The 13,541-nt window shown below is 35.3% G+C and overlaps 1 protein-coding gene across 2 annotated transcripts in view; it reads left to right on the top strand.

Annotated features, from left to right (window-relative positions):
* Window positions 1-13,541, top strand: part of dor (vacuolar protein sorting-associated protein 18 dor) — a 139,610-nt gene that overhangs the window by 34,959 nt on the left and 91,110 nt on the right. For both annotated transcript variants that reach the window (XM_090372563.1, XM_090372564.1), the window contains 2 exons: window positions 10,046-10,130; window positions 11,619-11,698. In XM_090372563.1, coding sequence (XP_090228689.1) covers window positions 10,046-10,130; window positions 11,619-11,698 — 165 coding nt within the window. The remainder of the gene's footprint in view (window positions 1-10,045; window positions 10,131-11,618; window positions 11,699-13,541) is intronic.

Here is a 13,541-nt window from a genome sequence, read left to right as displayed (position 1 = left end):
AATATTATTGAAAATATGTATTTTTCTCTTTAAGATGTATTTTGAGAAATGAAAATGTACAATCTGCTCTTCATTGATAGCATTATGCATATTTTCTTAAACTGCATCTCAAAGAAATTTTAATAATTGGAAGAAATTAAATTTTGTTAAACTTTTTTTTTTTGTTAACTGCTGTGGGCTTCTTGAAACATTATTGTTCACTCAGTGTTTTCTTGTGTTCTCCTATAGTTGTGGTTTATCACTGATCCCTTTCACTTTTCTGAAATCTTAAAACACCTACAGATGATGGAGTAGTAGTAGTTTAACATTAAGCTTGTGATGTATGCACTTTGGGCTATATAACAATCAAGCATTTCTTTTTGAAGTAAAGCTGAATGAATGCTACTGGTTCATATATCTGTTATTTACAAAAATTTTAATTCTTTACCTTTGTTCTGAAGAGAGAAAAAAAAAAAGCTTTACATAAAAATTTTCGAAAATTTGGACCAGTGCAGACAGGCTGCTTGGTTCGTGGTGTCCTCTTTCAGCAACATACAGGAATTAGGAATTTTGTCAGTAGGGACAAAGAGGTGATTTTCCATCTGTGTTGCATACAGGTTTGGAAGCCTCATTTTAAGAAGGATGTGCTAGAATAGGTGCTGAGTAGAGCAATAAAATTAGCCAGGAAAACAAAAGAGTACTCTTACCAAGAAAAACAAACTTGAATTCTGTAAATTGTGGCATCTGGAAACTGGGCATCAACAAGGAGACCTGATTGAAGTGTTTTTAAACGGTTGAGTAAAATAAATGCTGATAATATCCTTACTCTTTCCCAGTACATATAAGGGGACATAAATCTAAATTGGAAAGGGATGGCTATGACAGCATTGATATGAAAAATTTACTTTCAGCCAGAGAGTAACTGACTGTTGGAATGAACTTTCCATCTGATGTTTTATTAAATTATTATTATTAAAAGGAATGGGCAAATGATGTAGGTAGTGTTTTTTTGGCTAATACTGTATAAGCTTGCTCCTTTGCATAATTTCATCACTGCTAATTTAATATTACCTCATAAAATCCCTGCACTTCATTTGGTAGATCCATGAATATTGCTTTGACATCTGATATACTGCAAATTTAAATATGATTTAAAGGTTGGATAATGGCCATAAACTAAAGCATTGGTAACTGCACTCAAATATCTAAATATGATACTCACCTTTAATGGCCATATATAGATAGATTCAGAGCAGAATTAGAATAATGAGAAGCAAGTTTGAAATTAAATTAAAAATAATTTAAAACATCCTGAAAAGTGTACTTCACTTTTGGGATTTTATTTGTTTATTTTCAATTGATTATTTTATTTTATATTTAAAATTTATTTTAAAACTTGTGTCTACTAATTTTACTTTGAATCATATCTGCAAGGTTTACATATGGTTTGGTAAAGGTGAGTGTAATAAGGTGGCAAGGGTTTTGCAATATTCAGATTTTTTTTGTTTTTAGCTAAGAAATTTTATTTCTAGTTAAGCAGTAACTAATTTAAAACTCTATGTGCATAACAGTATAGTGTAATACATACAACATAAACTTGATAATGTAATACAGATGATTACATTCAGATATCCATTGGTTTAGTGTAGTATTCTCAAATTAAATTGAATTCAAAAGAAAATCATAACTCAGACTAGATCTGCTAGCAATATTAGAAGCAATTGTAGAAATATCAGAGACATGGTATCACTGAGACCTAAGTGATGCAGGTTTGAACACAGGGAATACAATGTGTACAGAAAGGACAGGTAGACAGGACAGGAGTGGGGAAAATGGTTATGCTCTTAGTTAAGAAGCATATTAAATTTAAAGCAGTGCATCCAGTCAACATGGGCAGCCAGTGCAATTTTGAGTCAGTTTGGTGTGACATAAGCACTGGGAAAATGAGATTAGGGATGTGTTATAGGCTTAATGACTGTGATGAGTTGACAAACAACTATACAGAGACATACAATGGATGGCTAAATCAGCATGTCTTATAATTGGGGATTTTAACTTTCCAGATATTAACTGGAACTTGTGGATTGGTCACTCATACACTAGCAAGACATTTGTGGATTTATTGAATGACTATTTTCTACAGCAGCATGTCAGAGAAGCAACAAGAGGAAACAATACTCTTGATCTGATCATGTGCAGTGATTCTTCATGCATTAAGAATCTGCAGGTAAAAGATCCATGGTTGGCAGTTTTCATAGTGTACTATTATGGCATTTAAAAACATAACCACTGTCAAGGGTACAGGGGAAGGGTTTTGCTTTCATAAGGATGACTACAGTGGTCTCAGGCAGTTTTTAAATTCTATGCAGTGGGACCAACTAATGATGTTACCAACAGCAAATTCTAAATGAGAAACATTCATAGAAGTAATCATAGAAGCTAAAGTAATCATAAAAGCTACTAGTCTTTGCATACTAACTAAGAAATACTGTTCAAGACCAGACTTAAGCGAATGTCCAATGAACTGATGAAAACTTGTAGCAGAAAAATGCATGGGATGCATGTAAAATATCAGGTGATACAGAAGCCTATCATAGATATAAACTAGTCTATCCAAGTCACAAAGGAGGGTAGGCAAGCTAAGGCTGATTATGAAAAGTCTCTGGCAAAGAATAGCAGAAAAGACATCTTTGCTTATACAGGGTGGCCACTGAAAGACTGAAGGGTTTGAAAAAGTCATAACTTGTTCATCTTTAATCTTTTTTATTTTCTTTCTTTTACAGGTTATAGAGCATCCCTTGGAGATTAAAATGGCTACGTATGATGTCCAGCAATGAGTAAAACTTGTTGGGTTTTTCTATTCCAGTGAAAGATCAATTATTGAAACTCAGAGAAAATACCGGCAACATTTTAAAAGTCCTCCTAGAGATAACATGATTCGGAACCTAATCGCCCGGTTTGAAAGAACTGGATCAGTCGGCGATCTTCCGGGAAGAGGTCCTAAGTGCACTGTGCGCACTGATGCAGCGGTGGAAGCTGTACGGCAGAGTGTCCTTGAGGATCCATCTGCCTCTACCCGTCGTCGCCCTGCTCAACTAGGCATCGCCAGAACATCGCTTCAGAAGATTCTGAAAGGGTGGTCAGTCTTTCAGCGGTCACATTTTAATCTCCAAGGGATGCTCTATAACCTGTAAAACAAAGAAAATAAAAAAGATTAAAAATGAACAAGTTATGACTTTTTTCAAACCCTTCAGTCTTTCAGTGGCCACCCTACCCCAATAGAAGGAAGAGGTTAAATCACATGGGTCCACTTGATGTTGATGGTTTAACTGCTCATGAACCTGTTCAGATTGCTGACAAACTGAATAGGTATTTTATATACTACAGTCACACATGAAGAGTTCTTTGGGAATGAGGATACCAAAGTTTATCAAACTCTAACTGGGAGTTAAAGGATTTTTGTGATTACTGAGAGGAAAGTGGAAAAAGAAACTGTTGAAGTTTAAACATAAGAAAGACACCTGGGGTTGGTGAAATCTATCCCATTATATTATGGGAGGCAGCAAAGGAAGTAAACAAACCATTAGACATAATTATGCGAGTATCTTTAAATTCTGGGGGAAGACCCTATGAACTGGAAAAAGTGCAAATGTATCCTCAATTCACAAAGGGGATTCAAAAGGTTACATGAATAATTACAGACCTGTTAGCATAACTTCTGTTCTAGGGAAAATAATGGAGTCACTGGTTAAAAAAAGTAATGCAGGACCATCTAAACAGGAATGCAATTATACTGCAGTTACAGCATAGGTTTGTTAAGGGAAAATCTTGTCTGCCAACTTGATTGGTCAGACAAATCAACATTTATACCACATAACACAGTTTTTAAGGGAAAATCATGTTTTAACTTACTTAGTAAACTATTTGACACAGTTACTCATGAGCTGGACGTAGGGAATTTTCAAATAGTTTATTTAGATTTTAGCAAGGCATTTGACTTATTGGGATTACAGGAAAAATTCTAAGATGGATTGCTGGGTTGGCTGCAGAGCAGAAGGCAGAGGATCATGATTAATGAATATTCTTCAGATTGGTGTAAAGTCAGAATTTAGGTTCTCCAAGGATCGGTTCTTGGACCACTGTTTTCTGATTTTCATAAATGACATCAATGATGGGATTGGTTAGATAGGATAGAAGGCTTGATGTCAAAATTTGCAGATAACATAAAGATCGGTAGAATAATTGACAAGTCACTTTCAAATAGTATGAAAAAAATCAACTTTTGCATATGAGCTAATAAAAATTCATTGTTAGATAGATTTAAATAAGTTATGTCAATATTTGTTTGAAATAGTTATTAATGATCTTCTGTCTTTGAATTTCCTAGGAATTTGAAATGTTCATCCTTAAAATTTTGGTTTTAAACATAAAAAAATGGACTTGGTTCACTTCAACTGGGGCGCCTCCGTAGCCAGGTGGGAAGGAGCAGCAGTGCGTAGCATACGCTTCTTGATTAGACCAGGGTTCGAACCCATCACCACCAAATACGGAAGATGCGGAAAGGTCAGGGAATGACCACCGCATATCCCGGAGCAATATGGCCTTAGTTGTTAATGCTCCTAAAAACCAAATAACAACAACAACAACTTTAAACTGGAATATTTTCCCACTTCCATAGAAAGCAAAGTCCATTACTAACTATTTTTTATTATTTAGGATGGAATGAATGAGTAATATCACTTTTTCTTTATTATTATTTAGGATTGAATGAATTATTTAAATTGTTTTATTTAAACAATAATGTATTACTGAAATTAAAATCACAATTATTTTGCACAAAAAAATAAGATAGAAGTAGGTACTTTTATTAGTCATACATATATACATACATAATTTGAGACTCATCTTCATGCACTTCAGCAGATCCGGTGTCCCTTTTCACCAACAACTTTTTGTAAAAACTATGATGAAAATGAGGAATATAAGGCAATAACGAAATCATGTCTACTTCTTGTACTTGACTTTGTATAGTTGATTTGGTTTAACTTGTGCCAATGAAGACAGAGGTCTACTAATTTTCTTCTTCTTTTGTACGTCAATTTCTTCGAATGGCATTAAATCGCTTGATGAGTTTTTGTAAAATATTGAGAAGGGACACCCTCTTTTAAAACTGCAGCCATTTGAAAGTTAAGCAAGTTGACAGGCTCCTTGCTAGATGTTTTTTTTTTTTCTTTCCTGTTGATTATTTTTCCTTTCTAAAGGCTCTGATGACAAAAAATCATTGTGCTCGAGTTGAACTACTTTAAATGGTGGGTCTTTTTTCTTTGAGTTTTTTATTATATTAATCCAGTCGTCAGGGCTTGTATATCAATGAATGAATCTTACTAAACTTTTCTATAATTCCGAAATCAACATCATTGGTAGGTAGGAGTGACCAGAAACCATGAATACTATGTCAATTGTATTGACGGCCATAGAAAGGTCGTTGCACAACTTCGATAATTAAGTGCAACCTTTATATTGTGGTTTTGCTCTCCCCTCACAAGTGTCACAATAAAGAGTAATGTTGGTGCATTGGGCTGGCATTTTCTTTTAAATGCTTTGTAATAACAGTTGAGATTTCCTGGGACCCTCTTCCACCTTCTGTCTCATTCCACACATATATTACAGAGCATGTCCAAATTTAATTGAGTGGACACCACAATTGTACGTGTACAAATTTCTCTTGTAATGAGCCACGGATGTGGTTAGTTCTGGAAATGTGATCTGGAAATTAGTTCTGCAGATAAATCGCCCATTTATCTGCAGTTGCAAATCAGAAGTGCAAGCATAATAATTGTCAGAAACTTTGTCTAAAATTAATTAGACAATATTTATTTTGACAATAACAATTCACTTCCAATGATTCAAATGTTATAGAGAGGTAACTGTATGGTTATAAACAAGGGGACTTGGATCACTTTCCTGCTGAATGATGGACTTAGCCTACTGTAACAATGTGCATGATGGACCTTAGCCTACTGTAACAATGTGCATGATGGACTTAGCCTACTGTAACAACGAACACTATCAGATGTTCTTCAGTGTTATAAAGTACCACTGTCCTCTATCAGGCAGCTAAAGAACTAAGGACTTTGTCCACATTTTCACAGAATAATTATTGTCTTGATGGGACTTAGTACACCTGAAGCCCGACTTGAAGAAAAATTGGACTTGGTTCACAACATTTCTGGCCCACCCAATTAATGATCAGTACCAAGCAGTGCTCTTCCAGGATGACTTGAACATGCTGCAAGATGGTCAGAAAAGTCAGAAAAGTAAAAAAACAATAGAGGAAGAAAGGGATCTGGCAGTTACAATTCGGGCAGATGTGAAGTTTCTGATCAGTGTAAACAAGCAGCCAGGAAAGCCCATGGTGTTGAATCAATGATTTATTGAACATTATCCTGTAGAGATATGGAGGTCAAAGTCCCACTGTATAAGACAATTGTAAGACCACATATGGAATATTGTGTTCAAGTATGGAAACCTCATCTGAAAAAAGACATTGAGCTTCTTGAAAGGGTCCAAATACAGGCAACTCGCATGGTGAGATCAGCCAAATGGTGACTATATGAGAAGAGACTCTGTATATGTGGGCTTACAGAGCTTGGCAACCAGGCACCTCAGAGGTGACCTGATTGAGGTTTATAAGCCTCTGAGAGGGGTAAGTAAAATGAATGAAGGTAGAATTTTCGCTGTTATAGAGAATTCCAGAATTCAAGAGCACAAATTCAAATTACAGGGGAAGAGGTTTAGATTAAATTGTAGGAAGCTTTCTCTTAGCCAGTGACTCATTGATTGCTGGAAAAGGTTGTCTTCATAGGTAGTTGATGCTGACAGTTGGAATAAATTCAAAAGGTCAACTGGATAGTTACTTATGTGAGGAGGGAAGCAAATAATTTGTATTTTCTTTTCTACGATGGATTTTTTTTTTTTTTCTGGCAAGACTGCCTTCCTTTGGCCCATTATTATTTTATTTATTAATAATATATCAAGGTATATCAGGCTTAATGTCTAAGTTTGCTTATGATATAAAAGATGACAGGTTTTGTTAATGATAGTAATCAGTATGCTACTGCAACAAGGCATAGAAAAGTTAGGCAGTTTGGCTGAGATATAGCGATTGAAGTTTAACATTGAAAAGCACAAGGTACTACATACAGGTAGGGGTAATCCCAGATTAACATACCATCTATGTGGTACTACACTCAGGGTAGTGGAAAATAAAAAAGACTTTGAGGTAATTGTGCTGTCAGATGTAGTTTTCTGGGCATTATAGAAGTGGAGTGTCCTGTATATCACTGATAAAGCTCATGGAGTTTTATCAATGATATACAGGAACTTTGCTAACAGGGATAAGGAAGTGATTATCTGATTGTTATTGGCAGTGGTTATTTTGCATCTTGATTTCTTCATACAGGTCTGAAGTATCATTTTAGGAATGATACAGATCCGCTGGAACAGCTGTAGAGAAGGGCAGTGATATTGATGGAAAAGAAAGGGTGGTCTTACCAAGAAAGGCTTCAGTTCAATAAATTGCATAATCTGGCAGCCAGGCACCTGCAAAATGATCTGATTGAGGTGTTTAAGCCTATTGAATAGATTGAGCAAACTCAATGCTGATGACATTTTTCCTCTTATCCAGCCTATACACATGATCGAGCATAAATTCAAATTGAGGAAGGATGGTTGCAGGATAGATGTGCAGAGTTTGCCTTCATACAGCGGATGGCTGATTGCTGAAACAGATTCCATCTGTTGTGGAAATGGGTAGTTTGAATAAATTCAAGTAAGAACTAGACAAATTATTGGAGGAGATGGATAGGTGCTATGGGAAATTTTTTTTGGCTAAATTTAAATTTGTTAAAATGTACATCCACCTTCTGATGAGATTATTTCCCAAAAGAGAGGACCATCTATTGTTTGTATATATGATGCAGTATGTAGGCAGCTCATAGGGATATATTTTGGAGAAACATGCTATTACACAAAAACTTCTGTTTTTTTTTTTTTTTTGAAAACTTCCATTCATGTTTACCTTAGCAAATGGGTATAATTCCTACTATTATTAAGAAGGTTTAGAATGTTCAATTGATAAAAATATTATGTTTAAATTATTTGATTATTGTAAATTAAATATTTTTAATGTTTTAAAAGTATATAACAAGAAATAACAAAATAGGAGTTAGTAGTATTATTAGCCATATAGAGAAAAGAAGCCACAGGCTTTTGCTGCACCAGCCAAAAAAAAAAATATATATATATACAGGGTGTCTCAAAAATATTGGTACAAACGTTTAGGGAAGGTAGGTAACATCTAAAGGAATGTGAATCGCATAGGAACCCATAACCGGAAACGTCACCGTAAGTCGATACACGGCGCTGTTCATCAGTTCGCGAGAGGGAAAATTTCTGGTTTAACTCATTCAAGCAGTAGTCGCTGCACGAAGAGCATGCATCGATATACGAACTGTGAGCTGGCAGACATGCACCTAGTGTATGGATTAGCAGAGGGCAATGGACGAGCCGCTCAACGAATTTATGGAGAATGCTTCCCAGACAGACATGTACCGGACCACAGTTTCTTTGCGTGTGTGCATCAAATTTGTGCGATTATGAGTCATTTAGAGGTAACAGGAGTAGTGTGGGCAGACCACGTTCGATGCGAACTCCCACTATGGAAGAAAGTGTGTTGAATGCCGTCCAGAATAATCCTACTACCAGCACACGTGCCATTGCCTCTGCCTTAGGAGTGTCTCGTTGCAGTGTACAGCGTGCCTGGCACGACAATTCCTTATACCTCCTTTCATCTCCAAAGGGTTCAGTTACTGCTCCCCCAAGATCATCCTGCACGTGTGACTTTTGCACAGTGGTTTCTCCAAGAAAGTGTTCAAGACTTGAATTTTCCAGCCTATGTTTTGTTCACGGATGAGGCTTATTTCACTTGGGAAGGCTTATTGTTTGTTTGTTATTGGGAGCATTAGCAACTAAGGCCATATTGCTCCGGGATATGCGGTGGTCATTCCCTGACCTTTCCGCATCCTCCTTTATTTGGTGGTGACAGGCTCGAACCCCGGTCTAATCAAGAAGCGTGTGCTACGCACTGCTGCTCCTTCCCACCTGGCTACGGAGGTGCCGGAAGGCTTATTCAATCAGTACAATGCTCATGTGTTGGCTCACAACAACCCACACGGTGTGCGCCCCATGCGGCACAACATCACTTCGCAATAAATGTGTGGGCAGGTATGGTCAGTGACTGCTTAGTCGGCTCATACCTGTTACCATCCCGCATGAACTCCTCTAAATATCGGATCTTTCTTGAACAAGTTCTACCAGGGTTACTTGATGATGTTTCCAGCAAATGTGAGATGCAACATTTGGTTTCAACATGACGAGTGCTTGCCATTATGGAAGGTGTGTTCGTGACCATTTGAACAGGCATTTTGGGCATCAATGGATTGACTGTGGTGGACCCGTTGCCTGCCCCCACGCTCACCTGATTTATCAAGCCTTGATTTCTTTCTGTGGGGGCCCTCAAATCTATCGTGTGTGAATCGCCTGTGGAGACGGAAATGGATCTCGTAGCGAGACTCATCTGCGCTGCTGCTACTGTCAAAGAAACTCCAGATGTGTTCGACCGTGTCTGCCAATCAATCCTGCGTCGGTTTCACGCATGCATCGCATCTCATGGTGGAACCTTCGAGTATCTGTTGTAACATCATGAAATGCATCCATCTCTTACTCCATTGTTAATATTATGTCAAATAAATGTTTGCCACTAATTACTGTCTTGTGTCATTTCTGCTTCTTGTGCCTCTCCTACTACCTCCCCTAAACGTTTGTACCAATATTTTTGAGACACCCTGTATATAATATATATATATAATTAGATATATTTATTGTAAAAGAGTGAAATATTTCTTTTATAACATTTATTTAAAAGAGTGAAATATTTCTTTTATAACATTTATTATAATAATAGTATTGTTAGGGAAATAATTGAAATTAAAATTTTAATGTTTAGGGACATATCATCACTGCTGTTGGCTGGAATTTTGAAAATGCTACAGAGAATAGTACAGGAAATATATTAGTGGGAACATCTAAAGGTAATTACTAGATTTATTTATTGCTTAGAAACATTTGTTGCAGTGTTTGCTAGATACTCTATCATAATTGTCATTTATTTTGAGTGTTTTACATATAAACATTATTTATGTGGGATGTTATTTGAATATAATTGTTACATTCAGACTTAAGAAATTTATTCCATCTCAGAGAAGTTTCACATAGTAATATGAAGAATTTCACATAGCAATTTATTGACTTTGCACTAGATTCATGTAGAGCAATATAATTAATAGCTTAATTCTTAAACATGGCATGTAATTTGTAGAATAGTAAATAAACATTACTTGTCATATCTTATTCATTGATGTTAAATGAATAAACTTTTAAAATAAATGCAGTATTCTTTTCTGAAATTTATAAATATATAAATGAATGGTTTTTATAAATATATGAGGTGTGATCAAAATGTTCAGAGAGTGACTCTGTGTCTTGAAATTGCAGCATCAGATCAAGTTGCGACTTATTACAAGGAATGTCTTAAGTGATTCATCTAGACGTAGGAGTAATGCTTGAATCGCCCATTTATCTGCAGTAAGTCAGAATTAGCATGTATAAAATAGAGGTTATTTTCTGTGATTCGTCATATTTTAAAATGAGTGATTATACTGAGCTGTCAATTTGCATTAAATTCTGTTTCAAATTAGGGAAAAGTGTAACAGAAACCTACAATATATTAAAACAGCTTTTGGAGGAGATGCTATGTTTCATTTGAAGACTTTCCAATGCTTCACAAAATTTAATGGGTGCCATTTATCCATTGAAGATGATCATAATTCTGATCACCCTTCAACTTCATGCTTCATTCCTGATGATCAAGTGATTCAGTTGCTTGTGATCTTTATTTAAGCTTACTGCTTCATCATCAGGAATGATCAACATTTAACTTTGTCAAGTCACTAGTGAAATTCATATTTCTTTATGAGATGTCACTCAATTTCAACACAAGGTTTAGGAATGCAACACATTTCAGCCAAGCTTGTGCTTTGCATTCTCACTGATGATCACAGAAAGTGGTGAATTCTTGCATATCAGGATCTTTGTCAATATGTTATAGTTTCACTTGTAAGGTCACAGATTTGCAATGACTGAGGAAATTATTCAGAACATTATATATGTATTATCAAGGAGAATGCTTTGCAGGAGATCCATTTGAATAGCCAATAAGTTTCATCAAATATTATTTCAGTTCTCAGGCATTTTGATCACACCTCAAAATATAATTGATGACATATTGTTTAAAAAAAAATTATTTGTAGATAATACTGCAAATTCTTGTAGGTGTAGCTGTAAACTAAAACTAAAATGTATTTTGAGGTTTCAGTTTATTAAGTATAATTCTTTATCCTACCAATGTGTCTGTGTATTTTGAATACTTTAATTTGTGTGTGTGTGTTTGTTTACAGTGCTTTTAATCAAAATTTCTTATTCATATAGCCAGTATGTTTCCTTTACTTTTATTTCTGTAGGTTTAATATATGAAACAGAACTTGCTGCAACTGATGAACGTCACATTTTCCAGAACTTCTCAAATTATTACTGGAAGAAGGTCAGTTTTAGCTTAAGTGATGTTTCCACCTGAAAATAATTTTTTAATCTGAAAATCTCTGTTTTCAAAAGCAGTATGTAAATATGTTTAAATGTGCACTTAGCTAGAATTTTTTCTTGAAAAATTTTTACATATAGAATGAATAAAAAAAATATTTAACAAAAATAAAACCTGATTTCTCAAAAATGTAGGTATTGTTCTGTAATTAGTTTTATTCACTCTGAGATTTCTATCAACTTCCTATTTTTGTGTCTCTCTGTACAGTATCAAAGCTACATATTTATTCTTGTTTTTTTTTTTTTTTTTTTATGAAAACCCCAAAAACGAAAGGTATCAAAACCTATAGTACTTAGTACCGTGCATGGGTTGAAGGAGAAGTATGGGGGTAGGGGGATGCCGGAAACTTTGCTCTAGAGACTAAACATGGGTTTCACCACTTCAAGCCTCCAATAAGCAAAGTGGTGGTATATATGACAGGTCTTAAATTTGTTATCCTTTAATCCTTCCCCACCTCCCAGAAAACACTATAAGGCTAATAATAGCAGATTTTGACCAGAAAACAGTTAGTATCTGATGAATTAAAGTTTGAAATCCACTGCTCCGCAACTTTGTGAATTTTTTTTTTAACTTAAACTAGCAAGACAATACAGTATCTGGGGAAAGTTAGATTACACTGATACTGTGGAGCTCAAATGTATAAGAGATGAGGCAAACAGACAAAGGGAGAGGGGAAAAAATTTTATCATTTTATCTTTTATTTCAGATTTTATAAAGAGAGAGAGATAATCTTTATTTATGTCATTAATATTTAATTTTACACTCAGAGTAATAATTCTCTTTGGCCTAATAAGACCAATATAACAGGCAACTGTTCTCTCACAAATCATGAATAGTTGATGAAGAGGCAACCCATTTCTTAAAACTGCATAACTAAACTTCAAACAGAAAGTGGACATGGAAGAACAGAAAGTGAACATGGAAGAGCCTAAATGGATTAACAACTAATGAAATTGACTTCATGATCACTAACAGAAGATATATTGTGAACAATGTTATCCTCCTGAACAAGGTAAATGTTGGAAGTGATCACAGAATGATAGGTTGCGCACTTGATAGATGTAAAAAAAAGGAAAAAACAGACTTGAGTAAATAATATGTTCTTTGAAATAACAGGAGAGGAATCAGTATGTACTGGAACTTAGGAACAAGTTTATGCTTCTGCAGACCTTTCAGGACCAAGATATCAATGAGGAATACAATTTTCTGAAAGTGATAAAGCCTAAGAAACCTATAGGTAAAAAGAAATCCAAAGGAAAAAAAAAATTAGTCAAGAAACACTTGCCATGATGAACTGAAGACGGCAAATGAAGAGCAAGATAAACACTGACAAGGACAAAATTGAGTATACCGAATTTGCATTCAGTGCAACTGAGTTACATATTACAGTTTAATTCTGGTTTCTTGATGTCCAAGTTGAAAGCACATTACAAAGAATTATTATTATAATGATGATTTACCCTTTTGTGTGAGTGTGCATGTATACAGGCACTCCTTGGCTTATGTAATACTCGACTTACAGAAATTCGACTTTACGCAAGTTTATGCATAGCCATTAGAAAGAGGCTCAGAGAGGACATAAGAAGATTTACCAGAAGAAAAGTAGAACAAGCCTTAAGGGGGAACAAAGGACTTAAATCAGCAGTAATACAGAAAGACAAATGATACTGAATCTGAAGAATAGTGATGGTGTACCTATAAATATTAGAGAAGGCATAATTCAAATAGCAGAAGACTACCATAAAGTATTATATAAGGAGCAAAGGAATGGTGCCAGCAGTGGGGA

The sequence above is a fragment of the Mastigoproctus giganteus genome, chromosome 4 (genome assembly GCF_048544385.1).
Source record: "Mastigoproctus giganteus isolate SK-2022 chromosome 4, ASM4854438v1, whole genome shotgun sequence".
Classification (NCBI taxonomy): domain Eukaryota; kingdom Metazoa; phylum Arthropoda; class Arachnida; order Uropygi; family Thelyphonidae; genus Mastigoproctus; species Mastigoproctus giganteus.
The sequence above is the reverse complement of the archived record's forward strand: the minus strand, read 5'-3'. Positions and strand labels throughout refer to the sequence as shown.